The 19,905-nt window shown below is 43.2% G+C and overlaps 1 protein-coding gene across 1 annotated transcript in view; it reads right to left on the minus strand.

The window, feature by feature from the left end:
* The window catches only part of PIK3R3 (phosphoinositide-3-kinase regulatory subunit 3), a 75,668-nt gene that overhangs the window by 22,377 nt on the left and 33,386 nt on the right, over nucleotides 1–19,905 (minus strand). The window contains exons 2-5 of the mRNA XM_056130921.1: nucleotides 12,489–12,597; nucleotides 10,986–11,084; nucleotides 2,111–2,291; nucleotides 1,010–1,135 (exon numbers count right to left, since the gene is read on the minus strand). Of these exons, the coding sequence (XP_055986896.1) occupies nucleotides 1,010–1,135; nucleotides 2,111–2,291; nucleotides 10,986–11,084; nucleotides 12,489–12,597 (515 nt within the window). The remainder of the gene's footprint in view (nucleotides 1–1,009; nucleotides 1,136–2,110; nucleotides 2,292–10,985; nucleotides 11,085–12,488; nucleotides 12,598–19,905) is intronic.

Here is a 19,905-nt window from a genome sequence, read left to right on the forward strand (position 1 = left end):
AAGCAATAAAATGAAACAAAAAGGGAATATTCCTTTCTCCTTCCTTTTTTCACTTTTCATTTGTTTAAACAAGGTTATGACGATGATACTGGAATGGGTCGATTCTCAGAGAGAGAAAAGCATCAGGATGGACGATGTGCAGATGATGACTGGGAAGTTGGCCACATATCCCTGCACTGGCCTACCTATGAAAGAATGAGAGATTTCTCTTTGAAACCAGCTATTTGATTTTTTATAACTTGCAGTTAAACCTTATTCTAATTAATACTGATACGAATTTTATCCTGAACAGATTATTTTTTTTCTAAATGAATTTTTTAAATGACTTATGCCTAGGGGAGATTGCTCAAAGGACGAGAGCCCATGCTTCATATCCAGGAGCCATGGGATTAATCTCCAGCACTGCATGGTGTTCTGAGCCCCACCAGGAATGGCCCCACACCACCACTGGTTGTGGATTTCCCCAAAAAGTATAATGCTGGAGAAATTTCTCTCATCAAAGTTTCAAAAAAGGCCGTTGAAGATCTTGACACAGCTAAAGGCACTGCAGATACAGAATAGCAGGGAAGGGGCTTGCTCTGCAGTCGAGCCAGGATCGATCCCCAGGACTCCATATGGTCCCCCAAACACAACCAGGAGAGACCCCTGAGTGGAGAGCCAGGAGTAAGACCTGAGCACAGCTGACTGTAGCCAAAACCAAACCAAGCAAACAAACAAACGAAACCCTCCCCCCAAAAAACAGCTGAAGAGTAATTAAAAAGGAGAAAACGAAGGCCAGAGCAATAGTAAAGCAGATAGGACACACGCCTTCCACACGTTTGACCCAGATTGAATCCAGATATGGTCCCCTGAGATTGCCGGGCATGATTCCTGAGTACAGAGGCAGGAGTAACCCTGAGCACGCCAGGATACGGCCAAACAACCACGAAAAGAATAGGAGAATTACCGAAATTCTGACCTACCTATAGCAAAGTACACTTGTGCGTCTAAAAGCCAAAAGCATACTCACCTGGGACGTTCTGGTATATTCTTCATACAGCCTGTCGTATTCTTTGCTCTTTTCTTGGTACTGAGAGTGGTACTCTTGGAGTTTTTTCCCCACGGCATCAATGTTATCTTCTTTTACCAACTGATCCTATACACGGGAACAAAAGAAAAGATATCTATTGGTTGTGAACATACATTTGTCGTAAATGTAACATATACATTAGACAGATATGTACATACATATGTATATGTATATCAGGCAAGAAAAAGCACTAAAATATTGTAACTAAGATCGACCTTTAGGACATATGAAAATAGTTCAACTCTAAAAGTTAAGCGGAGGCCTGAATGATAGGACAGCAGGTAGGGCGCTTATCTTGCACGTAACTGGCTCAGGTTCAATCCCCAGCACCCCTTATGATCACCAGGAATGATCGCTGAGTGCAGAATCAGCAGTAAGCCCTGAATACCACTGGGTATGACCCCAAACCAAAAAAATAGTAATAATAATAGAAAAAAGTAAATATTAAACAGTGAGGGCTAAGATGCAGCTCCGTGGCAGAGTGCATAACTAATATGTGGAAAGACCTGGGGTAGAGTCCCAGCAACACTATTAAAAATAATTAAGAAATGAAGTAAAGAGGATGGAGAAACAGTACAGCAGGTAGGGCCTTTGCCTTGCACTCAGCCGGCTGGGGTTTGATCCCATGAGCACAGGGTCCCCTGAGCACATCGGGAGTAATTTCTAAGTGCAGAGCCAGGAGTAGCCCCTACGCATCGTTGGATGTGGCCCCAAAAACAAACCAAAAACACCCCAAAACAAGAAATCAAGCAGAGGGCAAGGGAAATAGTCCAGGGCTTAAGACTCTCGCTCTGCACCCTGCCAAGCCCAGCCCATCATCCCTGGCACCACACGTGGCTCCTCGCACCGCCCCTCCTCCCACCACCAAGCACTGCCAGGAGTGATTCCGGAGCACAGTTGGTGGAGGACTAACCATTCCCCCAAAAAACAAAGTGAAGCCTAAGTGAGAAACAAAGCATTTTTACATAATGCATATGGAAAAGGCTTTGGACTTCCCCCCTGCTGAGAGTGACACCCCATCAACCCCTTCCGGTATCATACCTGTTGGTATCTGGACACGGGGTACATGAGCTTCACATCAAGTTTGGGATTGTACTGAGCAAGAGATTCATGATGGTAGTGGTTAATGAGCTCCACCACAGAATTAAATGTCAGAGGATCAGAAAAGCCATATTTACCATCTCGATGATATATCTTTATTAACTTATTATTGCCTCCCTTCCTGCAAACAAGAAGACAAACGTTGTGAATATTTTCCCCAAAATACTGGTGAAATATTTGCATCTGGAGACACGAAAGTATCATAGAATTCACAAGTTTTACCAATAAGAGTGGTGGGATAAAATTGCATATGTAATTAGGTCAAAGAACCACAGAGAGGGTACAGCGATAAATCCGTATTGACATGTAGTTAGCCTAACTTCTTCAATCTCCATATGGTCCCCTGGGCTCTGCTAGGTATGACCTCTGAGCACAGAAAAGTGTCGTCCAAACTCTCCCACCAAGATTTATTTTGCATATAAATAAAGACAATATACTTTTTTTTTCAGGGCTGGAGCAATAGCACAGCAGTAGGGCATTTGCCTTGCATTTGGCCAACCCGACCACCCAGATTCAATTCCTCCGCCCGAACAAGCTACTGAGAGTATCTCGCCCGAAGGGCAGAGCCTGGCAAGCTCCCCGTGATGTTTTCGATATGCCAAACACAGTAACAATAAGTCTCACAATGGAGACGTTACTGGGCCCACTCGAGCAAATTGATGAACAACAGGAGGACGGTGACAGAGACAGTGATACTTTTTTATGTGTGTGTGTGTGGGGGGAGAAACCCAGCAATGCTCAGAGGTTAATCCTGGCTCCGCACTCAAGAATTATTCCTGGTGATGCTTGAGGGAACATACGGGAGGGAACCCAGTCTGCGCATACAAGGCAAGTGGCCTACCAACTTGACTATCACTCTGGCCCAAAACCAATATATTTTATGCAGCTCTCAGTATCAAACTTAGCAAAAATGCATTGTAGCACTGTAGCACTGTCCTCCCATTGTTCATCAATTTGCTTGAGCGGGCACCAGTAACGTCTCCATTGTGAGATTTGTTGTTACTGTTTTCGGCATATCGAATATGCCACGGAGAGCTTGCCAGGCTCTGCCGTGCGGGTGGGATACTCTGGGTAGCTTGCCAGGATTTTTTCTGAATTTTCTCGTTTAACTTTTATCAATATTTTTTCGAGGCGCATAAACCATCTCTTTAAGACCTAAATAAATGAACACATGTGGCTATGTGTCTTTGGAAGGAAGGAAAAGTCATCTCTCTAAAAAAAACAAAGATGACATTTGTCACATAATCACCAATACCCTCAAGGTTTTATTGTTCATGCACAAACATAATTTAGTTCCTTGAATGATTTATAACTGAGTAACTAATCTAGTACCTCATAATACAGTGTCTTTTATATTTGCTTATAATTCCAGAGAATATCTTTATTTAGGCCATCACAGTATATAAATGATTTAACTGTCATTCAACTGTTCCACAAAGTATAGTTTTTGAAAAGCTATTTATATGAGATAAGTAAAATTTGATGCTTGAATAGTTTAGAACACTTTAAATTACTATGTCATATCCAATGGTTTCTTAAAAAATAATTTATGGGACCAGAATAACCCCTCAGTATTGCCAGGTGTGGCCCCCAAACCAAAAAAAAAAAAAATAGAATTTATAGTCAAAGCTTAAAGAAGCTTGAAATTCAATGTCTTCCAAATCCCATAAGGTATAATCTAAAACCTCAGAAGACTGATTCATTATACCATAGCAAGATACTCGATTTTTCTTTGCCCCCATTTTGTATACAATCTTATTTTAAAAAATTAAATTACATTAAAGCACCATGGTTTACAATGTTATTTATAATTAAGTTTTAGACATACAATATCCCAGCACAGACCCCACCACAGTGTCCACTTCCTTGTTCCCAGGTTCCTCCCCACCAACCCGCACCCCCAGACTGCATCCTGACAGGCACCTTTTAAAGTCAGCTTATTAAAGTTTGGGTCTAATGATTTCAGTGGTCTTGACTCTGTGACTTGGATATTTATCTACATCTTTCCTTTTTCCCGAGGATGTATCTGATTCCCCTTGACCCGTTGCTTCCCATATATTTCACCCTCCTCTCCCGACCACATTTCTTTCCTTCTCAGACCTATACTCTGAGGTCAAGGTTGATCCAAGCATTCCTCCCGTCCCCCTTAAGCCAATGTACTCCCTTGTCCAGTTACTCTATATACTATATATATATGTGTGTGTGTGTGTGTGTGTGTGTGTGTGTGTGTGTATACATATATGTGAATTCATCCTATGTTTGTCCTTCTTCTGGCTTACTTCACTTAATCTATCTTCTAGTTCCACCCATGTTGCAGTCAATTGCATTATTTCATATTTCTTACAGCTGCTTAGTATTCCGTTGTGTATATATATCACATCTTCACGATCCACTTATCTATCATCGGACACCATGATTCCACATCTTGGCTATACTTGGTGCTGTAATAACCAATGGTATACAGGCATCCTTTTGAAAAAATTTTTTCTGTCCGAGGGGTAGATACCCAGAAGTGGAACCGCTTACTGGGTCATCTGGCAGCTCAATTCTAAGTTTACTAAGAACTCTCCATTCTCCACACTGTTTTCCACGGGTTTGAACCAGACAACGCTCCCACCAGCAGTGGCTAAGAGCTCCTTTCTTACCACATCTCTACCAACACAGTCTGATCCTAGTATTTTTGATACATGCCACTCTCAATGAGATGGTATTTCATTGTTATTTTGATTTGGATTTCCCTAAAAATATCACGCTGGAGCGATAGCACAGCGGTAGGGCATCTGCCTTGCGCGCAGCCAGCCTGGCCAAGCCAGGTTCGATTCCTCTGCCCTTCTCAGAGAGCCTGGCAAGCTACTGAGAGTATTCAATATGCCAAACACAGTAACAAGAAGTCTCACAATGGAGACGTTACTGGGCCCGCTCGAGCAAATCGATGAACAACGGGAGGACAGCTCCTTACAGCTAAAAATAAGTGATGATGAGCATTTTTAAAACATGTCTGTTGGCCATCCACTGGTCTTTCTCAGAGAAGTCCCTGTTCATTTCCTCTCCCCTGTTACTGTCACTGTCCTCCTGTTGTTCATCGATTTGCTCGAGAGGGCCCAGTAACATCTCCATTGTGAGGCTTGTTGTTACTGTGTTTGGTCTATAGAATACGTCACAGGTAGCTTGTCAGACTTTGCCATGCGGGCAAGATACTCTCAGTAGCTTGCAGGCTCTCTGAGAGGGCGAAGGAATTGAACCTGGGTCGGTCAGGTAGGCCACATGCAAAGCAAACGCCCTACCGCTGTACTATTACTCCAGCCCTTCCTCTTCCCATTTTTCTTTTTATTTCTTCTGCGATGCACAGGGGTTACTCCTGGCTCTGTACTCAGGAATTACTCCTGGCAGTGCTCGGGGGACCATATGGCATGTTGGGGATCGAATCTGGGTCAGCCGTGTGCAAGGCAAACGCCCTCCCCGCTGGACGGTCACTCCAGCCCTTCTCCCCATTTTTTTAGTGAGATTTCTGGATTTTGTTGTTGTTGTTGATCTTTTTCTTTTCTTTCCAAAATTTTATTTTCTATTAAAGCACTGTGAATTACAAAGTTATTCATGGGTTTTTAACATCCAATGTTTCGTCACTAATCCCATCAGCAGTGTCAACTTCCTTCCAGAATCTGTTCCCCGATTCCCTCTCCTAAGACCCCACCCCCACCCCAGACCCAGCTTGCCATCTTGACAGGCACCATTTAAATCTGGTTATTAATATTTGGGTCTCGTGATTTCAGTGTTCTTGACTCGATGGTTTGAATATTCAGCTTTTCCATTCCTTAACACCACCCATGTAACTGAATCTCCTTGACCCTAACCCTGTTGCTTCTCGCCTGTCCCTAGTGCGAAAGGTGATCAAGGCATCCCCCCCTTTACACCACTGTATTTCCTTCTCCAGTTCCTCTAAATATGACATATAAGTGATATCGTCCCGTGCTTGTCCTCCTTCTTCTGGCTTACTTCAGTTAACACGATATCTTTAAGTTCCATCTATGCTGCAGCAAATTGCATAATTTCATAATTCTTTACAGACTTTCTATTGTTGATCTTTGGATATCAACCCTTTATCTGGTGTGTTGAATGCAAGTATTTTCTTCCACTCCGTTGGCTGGTTTTCACTTTAGCCCAGATTTCTTTTGACATGCAGAACCTCTTTAATTTGATGTAGTCCCATTTGTTTTTGTGTTTAAATTCTGTAGCCTTTGCCAATCGTATATCACTGAAAACACCTTTGAAGTCTAGATCTTAGAGTATTCTGTCTATATTTTCCTCAATGAACTTTACAGATTCTGGTGTGATCTCAAGGTCTTTTTGTTTCTTTGATTTTGGTGTTTTGTTGTGTTTTGTTTTGTTTTTACACACGTGGCAATGCTCAGGGGTCACTCCTGGCTCTGCACTCTGTGATTACTCTTGGTGGTATGGTGGGGGACCATATGAGACATGTCAGGGATCAAACTCAGGTCAGTCACATGCAAAGCAAATGCCCTACCCACTGTACTATCTCTCCAGTCCCTGACCCCAAGGTCTTTTGCTCCACTTTGAGTCGACTTTTATCTACGGTGTGAGATACAGATACAACTTTTATTTTTATTTTTTTAGACGTGTTAACCACTTTTCTCAGCACTACTAGTTGAAGAAGCTGTCTTTATTCCATTTTAGGGCTGGAGCGATAGCACAGTGGGTAAGGCATTTGCCCTGCACACGGCCGACCTGGGTTCAATTCCTCTGTCCCTCTCAAAGAGCTCAGCAAGATACCAAGAGTATCCCACCCACATGGCAGAGCCTGGCAAGCTCCCCGTGGCATATTCGATATGCCAAACACAGTAAAAACAAGTCTCACTTCATGTTCCTGGAGCAAGCAGATACAGGGACGAATGGAGACATTACTGGTGCCCACACAAGCAAATCGATGAACAATGAGACGATGGCGCTACAGTGCTACATGATCTCAGCTACTCTGTCAAAAACTAGCTGACCATATATATGGAGATTTGTCCTTGGATAATCCATTATGGCCCATTAGTCAGTGAGTCTGTCCTTATTCCAGTACGACACTATTTTGATATCGGGTCTCAACTTTTCTTTTAGTAGCAGAAGTCAGTGGAGGGAAATAAATCCTCCCTCCCTCGCGTCAGTCTCGGTCTCCCTCCTTCTCTCCTTGGTGCCTGCCCAGGGCCTCAAATATGTGAAGCAAGTGCTCCAGTGCTGAATTACAGGCCTGGTCAAAAATGCCTCTATACATCTCTTTATGCCGTGCAATTATATCTGATAAATGAAGCACGTGCATCATTGGAAATGGCTCCGGGTCCCCGGTCAGTGCCTGAAAGGGCTCACAAACTCCAAAACACAGTAACACATGCTGCAGAGAAAATGAAGATTTAACAGATGCAGCAAACTTAATGTTTACCTTTTTTTTTGGGGGGGGGGGGTCACAACCAGTGACGTTCAGGAGTTACTCCTGGCTCTGCACTCAGGAGTTACTTCTGGTGATGTTCGGAGGACCATATGGGATGCCGAGTACCAAACCTGGTTTGCCGCCTGCAAAGCAAGCACCCTAACCCACTCTACTATTGCTCCAAACTGTAGGTTAACTAGTTTTGAGAAGTTGTCACACCACCCCAATCTGCAGATAATACAGAATACATCAGTGGACAGCCGTCAACCCTGAGACCCTCTGTCAGCAAAAAATTACTAGACTCAAACACTGGCTAAATTTTTTATGGCAAATTATTTTTAATTATGCAATTTTTCCTTTGTTCAGGGATTTAGTTTGGGGGCCACACCCAGGGGTGCTCTGGGCTTATTCCTCACTCTGTGCTCAATGATATCTCTTTGCGGGGCTGGGGAGACCATACAGTGTTCCAGAGATCAAACACTGCTGGCCACAAGCAAAACAAGCACCCTGCCTGCTGTGCCATCTCTCCAGCCACGATAATACTTTTTTCTTGACATGTTTACACATGATTCTATGCACATAGACTAAACTATAGTATAGTGTAAATATGCCTTTTATATGCCCTGGGAGAATTCCTGTGACTCATTTTATTGTAATAGTCACATTATGATGGCAATCTGCAACCTGACTCATGTGCACACCACTGAACTCACTGACATCACTGAGGTGTGCCTGTAACCTCAACACAGGAATAGAGCAGTGATTAAACACAGTCTCCAGTTTCAGAGTTTTAAATTCTACTGGGGTGAGATAAATACAGTGAGTGGAAATAACTACACAGTGAGCAGCCAATATGGAATATTAAATTGAGGTAATATGTAACTTGAATGTCTACTTTTGAATTGAGCAGTTAGGGCAACACCAAGAGATAGCATTTATGCAGATATCTGGATAATAAAAAAGAGCCAATTGTGTCAAGATTAGAAAGAAGAACAACTATTGAACAACAAGGTAGAAATAAGTTTCACTTGTCTGATGTACAGGAAGGTTAGTGGGACTGAAAGTAATAAGCAGAGAGACTGGGAAGGCATGAGATATAAGAAATAGGCTTAGATAAAAAAAAAGAAAAAGAAATAAATTTTATTTCTAAATAAAAATACCAAATACATCAGTGGCCCCTAAAAAAAAAAAAAAAAAAGAAGTAGGCTTAGGGGCCAGAATACTACTACAGTGGATAGAGCACTTGTCTTGCACCTGAAGATCCAATTTCAGCCCCTGCCACCCCATATGGTTCCCCAAGTCCCACCAGAGTGGTCCCTGAGCACAGAGCCAGGAGTACACTCTAAGCAATGCTGAGTTAGAAACCAAAAAATCTGCTTTAGTCATGTTAAAATTAACACGCCTACCTCCCACCCCCCCAACCGTCCCTCCCCCCAGCCCCCCGCCCACCTCCACTAGTTATCTCAATAGGAAAGTCAAGCAGGATATCTGGACAATATCCCATCTGAAGTTTTGAAGGTCAGCGCTGGAGATGAAGTTTCTGAATCCTCACCCTCTAGATGTATATTAAAATCTTTCATCGGGGGCCAGTAGTACAGTGGGTAGGGCATCCTTGCGTGCGGTCAACCTGGGTTCAATCTCTGGCATCCCATATGGTTCCCCCAAGCACCGCCAGGAGTGATTACTAAGTGCAGAGCCAGGAGTAACCCCTGAGCATAGATGGGTGTGGTCCAAAAAATAAATAAATAAAATCTTTACACAGGGGGTGGTACGATAGTGCAGTAGGTAGGGTGTTAGCCTTGCATATGGCTAACCTAGTTTTGATCCCGGCCCATCAGGGCCCCGAAGCCTATCTGGAATGATCCCTGAGTGCAGAACCAGGAATGAGCCCTGAGCATAGCCAGTGTGGCCCAAAAATAAACAAAAAACAAAAATCTTCAGACGTAACAAGCTCAGCTTGGAAGAATGAGTACAGGAGGAGAAGGGGGCTGGAGTCTGAGCCTGGAGCACTTAACATGCAAATACCCAGCACAGAAGTATACTTAATTAAGTTAGGATTACAATCAAGACAATAATCTTTTTCTAGAAATATGTGTCCATAATAATGTTCCTTAAAGGTGAGGTTACGATAACGAAAGAAAAATGGCCAATGGTTTACCCATTCCTGCTGAGTGGTCAAACAGAAGCCTAGCTAGTTACCCACATTCAAAGTAAGTTTCTTAACTATATCTAGTCTCAAACGCATAAAATGGAAAATCAGTATCTAGAACTATTCATAATAAGAAGGTTACCATGAGGGGCTGGTGTGATAGCACTGTGGGTAGGGCATTTGCCTTGCACGTGGCCAACCTGGGATCGATTCCCAGCATCCCATATGATCCCCTGAGTACCGCCAGGAATAATTCCTGAGTGCAGAGCCAGGAGTAAGCCCTGTGCATCGCCAGGTATGACCCAAAAAGGAAAAAAAAAAAAGAAGAAGATTGCCATGAAATTCAAATATAAAATAAAGTACATAAAGTTTAGTATAAAGTATTGCTGTTTCTATTATTTATTTAAGCAGTCTCTTTAAAATAAACTTTTTTTGCTTATTAATATATAAGCATGAAAATGAAACTGACGAAAGGGGAGGCCAGGGGAGAAGGGGTTTCTTTTGGACATACCCAGCAGTGCTCAGGAATCATTCCTGGCAATACTCAGGGGACCATCTAGAATGCCAGGGGTCAATCCTGGTCATTCACGTGCAAGGCAGGCACCTTAAACCCCTCTGGCTGTAGCACTGAAAAGGCTTTACTATAATGAGGCTATGTCAATAACCAAATGTGTAACTATCTTACACAATTTTCCTAATCTTTTAAAATTTCTATCCCATCTTTGTAAACATACAAGGATATACAAGGATATACACATCAACTGTAAGATTCTAATATGCCCATAAGAACAGCAAGGAAAACAAACTAATTACGTCATCTTCTACTTACTATCAGACTAAATTATATTTTGTTACTGTCTGAAGTAAATAATAGGTTTATCTGTGGGGTAGGCTCCCAAGATATCACTAATAAATTTAGAACATGCCCTTAATTTTACTAACCTCGTATGGTTATTTTTTGCCATATTTCTGACTTTTCCACATTTGGAAATTTTAACCTTTTCATTTAATCGGTACATAAAAATAAAAGTTGTCATTTTTATATGACATATTAATGCATAAAATATATAGAAGCGCACAGACTGTGTACAAAAAATACAGAAAAAGGACAGCCAAATAATTAAGAAATATATATCTAAATTTAATTAAATATATGCATATTTAAATAAAATACAGAAATATTTATGTCTCCAGAAATAAATGCAGAAAACTAGCCAAAATGCTTAAAAATGACTCACCGCAAAGTCAAAGTATAATCTCCTTGCATTTTTGTGGAGGCATCTCTCACCAAGAAGGTACCATCTGGCATATCCCGTAATTTGTCATTTACTTCCTCCCTGAAGAACAAGATTGTAGGAAAAATGAAAAATTAGAATCATCTATTGTTCTCTCCACATATTATTATTAAGGCTACTTAGGAGGCGATAACTAAGATCATTGTAACTATATTGCTGTAAATACCTTAGAAATAAATTATAACTGGGGGGCGTTCAGGTCTCCTCTAGAGAAGTTTACTGTTCCGATTTTTGGTGTCCTTCCACCCAAGCAACAGCGAGTTGCTTCTTAAACTTGTCTAGAATTCAACTGTCTACAGGGGACAGTGTTTCTATTAAGCCTTTAGGGCTTCCCTAGGCAGGTCTGAACTTGTAAATTTTCAGGGGAAAACAGCCATGTTTAGAAAGAAGATTACATTTAAGCAACAGGGACAGCTATGTCCGATCAAAGGGGGCATAATTCATTAAGTTCACAACTTTTCAATTTGATTCTCCAATTTGAATTCACATAAATAAGAAACTCAGTCGGAGAGTTAGTTTAGGACTATCAGGAGCAAAATGAAAACACTTGGAGTGGCAGGCTGTAAGATTCTTGAATTACTGAACCACATAACCTTAAAAACTATATTTAAGTGGTATCTAACAGACACTTTCTCTTTCTTTGTGGGAGGGTATCGGGGTGGCCCGCACCTGGTGGGGCTCAGGATTTACTCCTGCCTCTCGGCTTAGGTATCAGTACTGGGAGGGATAATGTACAGTGCTAGGGATCAAGCCAGGGTCAGTCACATGCAGGGCAAACGCCTTAACCTTTGTACTCTCTCTCTGGCCCACATATTCTTGTAAAGGCAATCTCTTTTCTTTCCCTGGTTTTTGGGTCACTCTCAGCAATGCTGAGGACCATTCCCCATTCCGTGCTAGGGGGACGAGGCAGTGCCCATACTGAACCCAGGGCTCCAGCCCGATAAGCTAGCCCCCGGGCCTCAATCTAAGGGTAATCTCTATTTATTGTGTGGGGGCCACACCCAGCATGCTCCGGGGCTATTCCTGGCTCTGTGCACAGATGTTACTCCCGGTAGTATCTAAGGGAACCATTACTGGTGTAAACTGAGGATCTGAACCAGAATTAGATGCAATAGAGAGAGAGGGAGGCAAGCACCTTACTTACCCCATGCACTATCTCCTGGCCCCTGTAAATGAAATCTTTTATTTTCCGTTTTGTTTTTTGGGGGGCACACACCCAGCAATGCTCAGGGGTTACTACTGGTTCTCTGTTCAGAAATCACTCCTCTGTGATGCTTGGGGGGCCATAGGGAATGCCAGGGCAAACCCCCTACTCATTGTATTATCACTGCAGCCCCTTAAGCGTAATCCTTAAATTAAAAGTTGGCAAGGTATTAAGTGTTTAATTTTAACCAATTCTCAAAATAGTATTTTACACATGTCCAACTGCAGTCGCAATCTAGTTACCTTGAAATATCCCCCCAGTACCATTCTGCATCCTGAAGGGAGAGAGCACTTTCCTTCACTCCATTTGTAACAGCTGAAGTCATTGGCTTAGGTGGCTTTGGTGGAAGTGCTAGAAGAGAAACAAAAATTGTTTTGTAGATAGAAATGAACATTTATTTTATAAGTTCCTTAGGGTCAGCTCATTAACCAATGTACACTAGGATTCAAGTAATTATAAATAAAATTGTTACTGCATGCTAAATATTGAACATCAGACAAAGGAAGCAGTCCTTTAAAAGAACCAGTGGGTAGGGCACTTCAAAATTTAAATAATTTTAAGTGAAAATTTCGAATAAAAAACCAACAAAAAGTATGGTGGGGCAGAGTGATAATACAGCAGCTAGAGCACTTGCCTTGCATGTGGCTGAGCTGGGTTCGATCTCCAGCATCCCACAAGTGCGTGGTTCCCCCAAGCACTGCCAGGATTAATTTCTAAATGCAGAGCCAGGTTCCCCCAAGCACTGCCAGGATTAATTTCTAAATGCAGTACTTAAACCGCTAAGCACTGCCAGGTCTGACCCAAAACCAGACAAAGAATCAAGTTATCTGAGTTTTTATCCTTCTTTAAAAGTACTGATTTTTTTAACCATTTTTATTGAGGGCTGGAGCGATAGCACAGCGGTAGGGCGTTTGCCTTGCACGCAGCCCACATGGCCGACCCGAGTTCGATTCCTCCGCCCCTCTCGGAGAGCCCGGCAAGCTACCGAGAGGATCTCGCCCGCCCGGCAGAGCCTGGCAAGCTCCCCGTGACGTATTCGAGATGCCAGACACAGTAACAACAAAGTCTCCAATGGAGACGCTACTGGGCCCGCTCGAGCAAATCGATGATCAACGGGAGGGCCTTTACCTTACTGTACTTTACTTTTATTGAGGTACCAGGATCTACATTACTTTGAATCATACTTTTCATGGATACATCATTCCAATACCAGACCCATCAACAAAAAGTCCACCAGTGACCCAGGAATCACCCCCCCCCCAACTCCCTCTCTCCATGTAAGCTCAGTTTTGCAGGCAAAATCTTCAGTTCCAATGACTTTGACCATTTTCTTTCTCGTTCCCCCGCCCCCATGCAGAAGAGACCTTTCTTTTCCTCCTTTCTTTCTTTCTTTCTTTCTTTCTTTCTTTCTTTCTTTCTTTCTTTCTTTCTGGGGGGGTGCAGAGTGTACACCTACATACATGTATAGAGCGAACTAAAAAAGTACTGATTTTTCATTTTGAAAATATGTCTGAAAGAACCATCATCACCTCTAAAAAGACACCATGAACTTCCATCACACTTAGTTTTAGTTTTCGTTCCAAAGCTATTAAGTGGGACTAGCCATTGGGAGTTTGATGGCCAAGAGGCCGAGAATGGGCGTGAGAGGGCAGCGTTCACTGGAGGCAGCTTGGGCACAGGCCTCAGGCTCTAGAGTAGACCCCAGGGGGGCAGCCCAGCGTGGGCTGCTGAATCTGAATGAAGCGGAATCAAGGGACCCATGCCCTCTGACACTAACGCAGTGCTGGGGTTCAAGCTATTGAGGACACAGTCCTCCAGGTGGCCTCCAAATGCAGCGCACAACACAAAATGAAGCTTGCACACAGCCGATCCGGGTTCGATCCTCAGAATCCCATATGGTCCTCCAAGAGTGACATGGCACAGCCAAGAGTGATCCCTGAGCACAGAGTCAAGAGTAAGCCCTGAGCACTGAGGGCTCAAAAAGGAAGGAAGGAAGGAAGGAAGGAAGGAAGGAAGGAAGGAAGGAAGGAAGGAAGGAAGGAACTCCGGTGACTTGGACTGAAATCACAATACTGTGAACTAATGGACATAGAGAAATATCTGCACATTTAAAGCCAGTATCTGTTTTCTATCTTGGTCCCCTGAGAGATCCTGGGACTTGTAACACTCCAACATACATTTCTAGCATCCAGTCCTTAATTTCTAATCCTACTTAAGTAAAGAAAGCCAGGGTTTCAGACTCTGAAGAAATGGCTGGTTCCAGGCGGAAGTGAAGCAGAACCAGGACCAAATGAATCTGGCACATCGTGTTGTACCAAAGAGTAAGCCAAGTGCTCAAAGAATAAGGACCCATGACAAAAAACAAAGAGGCCAGCTTGAAGAAAGCCCATCATGTCTGGAACAACGGGAGTCAAGCAAATTTCAGATAACTAGAGTATAAATACAAATCAATACAAAGGTAAAGGTAAAGGTAAAGGCCCTCCCGTTGATCGTCGATTTGCTCGAGCGGGCCCAGTAACGTCTCCATTGGAGACTTTGTTGTTACTGTGTCTGGCATATCGAATACTCTCGGTAGCTTGCCGGGCTCTCCGAGAGGGGCGGAGGAATCGAACTCGGGTCGGCCATGTTGGCTGCGTGCAAGGCGAACGCCCTACCGCTGTGCTATCGCTCCATTAAAATATCCATTAAACAAAATAGGCATTTATACATGAAAAGCAAAAAGTAAAGATGAGGAGTACCAAAATATTTTTGATTAAAGACTAACATATGGTCTGGAAAGACAGCACAGCAGAACGGCCCTTGTCTTGCACGTGCTGACCTGGGTTCGAACCACAGCATCTCGTATGGCCTCCCAAGTCCACCTGGAGTCATCTCTGAGTACACAGCCAGGAGTAAGCCCTGAGCACCACTGGTTCTGGCCAAAAACCAAAACAAAAGACTAACAGACTAGTCCGGCAAACATGCCACCATTATCAAGTAATCAAAATTCACAGACTAACAATGACAGAAGCACTGAGGAAGATATAGCAGCACTTCTGTGATATTCCTAACAAATCATATGTATAAACTACATCTAAGCGATAACCTCGGGCAAACTGAGATTGAGACAATTTACCAAAAAAAGGTAGGAAGACAGACAGACAGGCAGACAGAGAGATAGCCTGTAGCCTATAATCATCAAAAAAAAAAAAAAAATCAAGTGAAAGTCAAGAAAAACTGAGAAACCAGTACAGGTTGGAGAAGATTAGGGGACCATGACAATTAAACACAATGTGTGATTCTCAGCCAGACTATTAGATGAGATCAAAGAATAATATGGTAAGAGGATAGTAATGCAACAATGGGAGTTTTCTGACTTTGATAACCATACTGTGTTCTGTCCTGTTTGGGTTTTTTATTTGGTGGGGAGGAGGGTTGTTCTTTTGTTTTGATTTTGTTTTTTTTTTTAGGGGGGGGCGAGAGACACCCGGCCAGTACTCAAAGTTTACTCCCGATTCTGGAGCATACGTGGTGCCAATGATCAAACCCAGGTCAGTCGCATACCCACTGTACTATCTCTCCGGCCCTTATCATTGGGTTCTATAAAATATTCCTGTTTTTGAAACAGTTACAGGGCTTTTCATGTTTGCAACTTACTTTCTCAATGGCTCAAGAAAATAAAAATCTGGGACCAAACAGTACATGGCCAACCTAGGTGTGATCCCTGAAATGCACTATGGTCCCCAAGCCAAGCCAGGATTGATCCCAGAGTGCAGAGCCAGAAGTAAGTCCTGAGCATCTCTGAGTGTGACAAGAAGGGGGGAAGAGAGGGTAGGGAGGGAAGGGAGGGAGGGAAGAAGGGGGGAGGGGAGGGAGGGAAAGAAGGAAGGAAAGGAGGGAAAGAAAAGTAGGAAGGAAGGAAGGAAGGAAGGAAGGAAGGAAGGAAGGAAGGAAGGAAGGAAGGAAACTTGCATCACACCTTTTCTACAAGTTTGAGATTGCTTCAAAAACTTCTGTATGTGTGCTAAGAACGAACTCAGGGTTTCACACATGCAAGACAAGTACTCTATTTCTGAGATGTATCACCCACCTCTCAAAAACAACTGGAGGGAAGGGGGTTGGACCACATCTGACTGTGCTCAGGGCTCATTTCAGGCTCTGAGATGTGGGATCACTCCTAGCAGTGCTAAGAGGACCATATGCAGTGCCTGGGATGAGGTAAGGGTTGGTTGCATGCAAGGCAAACACTTTCCTGTACTCTCTCTCCAGCCCCCAAAATAAAATTTTAATTAACAAAAAATTAGAAACAACCTTGAGGGAAAAGGGAAACAATGTGAGTGTTCTTCACAACAAATGTTCTTCAAAACAAATTAATTATAATCAAATTATTCTCACAAGGATGTCGAGACAATTCCATGGTGTAGAATTAGTCTTGATGATGCTGGAACAACTGGACACACACAAACGAAAGAATGGCAACTGGACCCCTAGCTCATACCGATGTAAAAATTGGTTCAAAATGAATTTAACTGACTGTTGGACTTAACATCATTAAACTTTCAAAAGACGGACAGCTGGGGTCAGAAAGGTAGTACAGCAGGTAAGTTACTTGCCTTGCATGCAGATGACCCGGGTTCAAGCCCCAGCACCACATATAATACCCCAAGCCATACCAGACATGATCCCGTAACAGGGTCAGGAATAAGCCCTGAGCATTGCCAGGCACGCCCCGAAAATCACTTCATCACTTACTCTGCCTTAGTATTTTGGCTTTCTTTGCGGACGGCCTCCTGCCCCTGGATATGGAAGCCAGTGAGCTGCTTTCCCGAAAATAATATAAATTTTTTTAAAGAAGAAAAAGAGGAGGCAATTAGAATAATACAGCATTTCCCTTGCACGTGGTCGAACTGGGTTCTATCCCCGGTAACCCAAAAGATCCCCCGAGCACTGCCAGGAGTAATTCCTGAGTGCAGAGCCAGGAGTAACCCCTCGGCATCGTCTGGTGTGGAGGAGAGAAAAAGAAGAAGGAAAGGGGAGGAAGAGGAAGGAGGGAGGTGGCAAAGGGAGGTGGAAGAGAAGAGGAGGGAGCGGAGGAGGCGGAGGTGGAGGCCGGAGCGGTTTACAATGCGTCAGGCACTTGTCTCATACGTGGTCAACCCGAGTTGAATCCTGGGCATCCTCTGTGGTCCCCCAAGAACTCTTGAGCACAAAGCCAGGAACACCCAGCCCCCGAGCACAACAATGTTGTCCAGAAACCAACAAACAAAAAAAGTGCAAACACAGTATCTGGCCATGTATTATCACAACAATAAAGAAAGGAAGATTAAAAACTAAATTTTTTTAAACTTTTTTTGGAGGGGGTTGGGGGGATTTTGGCCACACCGAGCAATACTTAGAGCTTATTCTTTTCTTTTCTTTTCTTTTTTGCCTTTTGGATCACACCCAGCGATGCACAGGGGTTACTCCTGGCTCTGCACTCAGGAATTACTCCTAGTGGTGCTTAGGGGACCATATGGGATGCTGGGAATCGAACCCAGGTCGGCAGCATGCAAGACAAACGCCCTACCTGCCATGCTATCACTCCACCCTTAAAGCTTATGCTTGACTGAGCTGAGGAATCACTCTTAGCAGTGTTCAGGAGACCGAGTGGTGCTGGCAATCAAACCTAGGCTGGCCTCGTGCAAGGCAAGTGCCTTACCGATGCACTATCTATCCTGCCCAAATAAATGTTTTTTTAAAAGACAATGGCTTCACTGAAAACAAGGAGAGTATCTGAATAGACATTTCTCCACAGCAGATTATACAAAGGCCAACAAGAATATGAAAGTATATTGATATCATCAGCCATCGGGGAAATGAAAATCAAAACCACAATGAGATAACCACCTCACACCCACGAGGATGACTATAATCAAAAAAGACAGATAATAACAAGGTTGATAAGAATGTAGAGACACTGAAGCTCTCATACATTCCTAATAGAAATGCAAAATGATGTAACTTCTTGGAAAACAGTCTGACAGTTCTTCAAAAGGTTAAATAAATATAGAGTAACCATATGGCCCAGAAATTTCAATCCTAGCTGTATTCAAGAGAAATCAAACGGATATCAAAAAAAAAAAAAACTAGTAAGTGAGGAACTAGAGAGATAGTACAGCGAGTAAGGCACTTGCCTTGCATGTGGCTGACCAGGGTTCAATCTCCGGCATTTTATATTCCTAAGTGCAGAGCCAGGAGTAACCCCTGAGCATTGCTGGGTATGGCCCCAGACAGGCAGGCAGACAGACACAGACACAGACACACATACACATACATACACACACACACACACACACACACACACACACACACACACACAAACCCGAGTAAATGGGAGGCCTGAGAAGAGATCAAGGCACTTGCCTTGACTAAGGTTGACTCTGATTCAATCCCCAGAACTACATGGTCCCCCAAGCAACACCATGTGCTTCTCTGGAGGCCCCCAAGTTTCCAAGGTTGGGGGAATTCCCAGCGCCACAGAGCCTGGGCAGCACCCCATCCTCAGGTCCTTCCACTGAACCACTAGTCATTTTTGATGGATAAATGCCAGGAGGTGCCCCTAGTTCTCTTGAGCACTGCTTGGGTCTCCCAAAAAAAAACTGAAATACGAATGCTTAGAGCAGTATTATTTGCAATAGACAAAAGACAAAAATAACCCAAATGTCCACGAAAAGCTGAATAGATAAATAAAGATGGTATATATCCATATAACAGGATTTTTTTAGCAATAAAAGGACATGTGCTACCATGTGTATGAACTATGAAGACATCAGACTAAGCAAAAGAAACCAGTCACAGAAGACTACATCATATGGTGTGATTCCACTGTCCAGAAAAGGCAAACCCAAAGGGACGTGTAGGTTAATGAATGCCCGGGGGGTAATGAAATGTTCCAAAATTGCTTTTAGTAATGGTTGTACAACTTTGTGAATAAACGAAAAGCTACTGAATTATATGCTTTAAGTGAGTGAACTATGTGGTTTGTGAATTAATTTCAATGGTAATTTTTAGACATCAGGTTTCTGAAATGATTAAACTGGAGGAGACTTTTCTTTTTTATTTTGGGGCCACACCCAGCAACGCTCAGTGCTTTGGGATTCGTCCTGGCTCTGCATTCAGGAATCACTCCTGGTAGTGCTCAGGGGACCACATGGGATGCCGAGGATTGACTCCGGGTCAGCCATGTGCAAGGCAAGCGCCGCACCTGCTGTGCTGCCCTCTGGCCCTGAAGGAGACCTTTGTACAATTCCTGGTCACACTGGTGATACTCAGGGCTTACTTCTGGCTCTGCACTCAGGGATCGCTCCTGGCAGGCTCAGGGGACTCTATGAGGCAGAAGGATCAAATCTGGGCTGGCCATGGGCAAGGCCACTGCCCTCCTACTGTACTATCACTCAAGCCCCAGTGGCTACTTATTTCTATCTTCTTTAAAGGATTTGATGTAGCTTACGAAAGTAGTTCATTAGAACTAAAATTTTGCAAAACTTAAAATTCTTTTACCTATTCATCTATAAATATTAATAGCTTCAACTTGTACTACACAAAATACTTTGCCAGAACTATGAAAGATGCAATAACAAGGAATTTCCCACCACTCAAAAGAACAGATCTGGGAGTGAGGCCTACAAACATCTAACAATA

Source organism: Sorex fumeus, unplaced genomic scaffold, assembly GCF_029834395.1.
Source record: "Sorex fumeus unplaced genomic scaffold, SorFum_2.1 ptg000082l, whole genome shotgun sequence".
NCBI classification, from domain to species: domain Eukaryota; kingdom Metazoa; phylum Chordata; class Mammalia; order Eulipotyphla; family Soricidae; genus Sorex; species Sorex fumeus.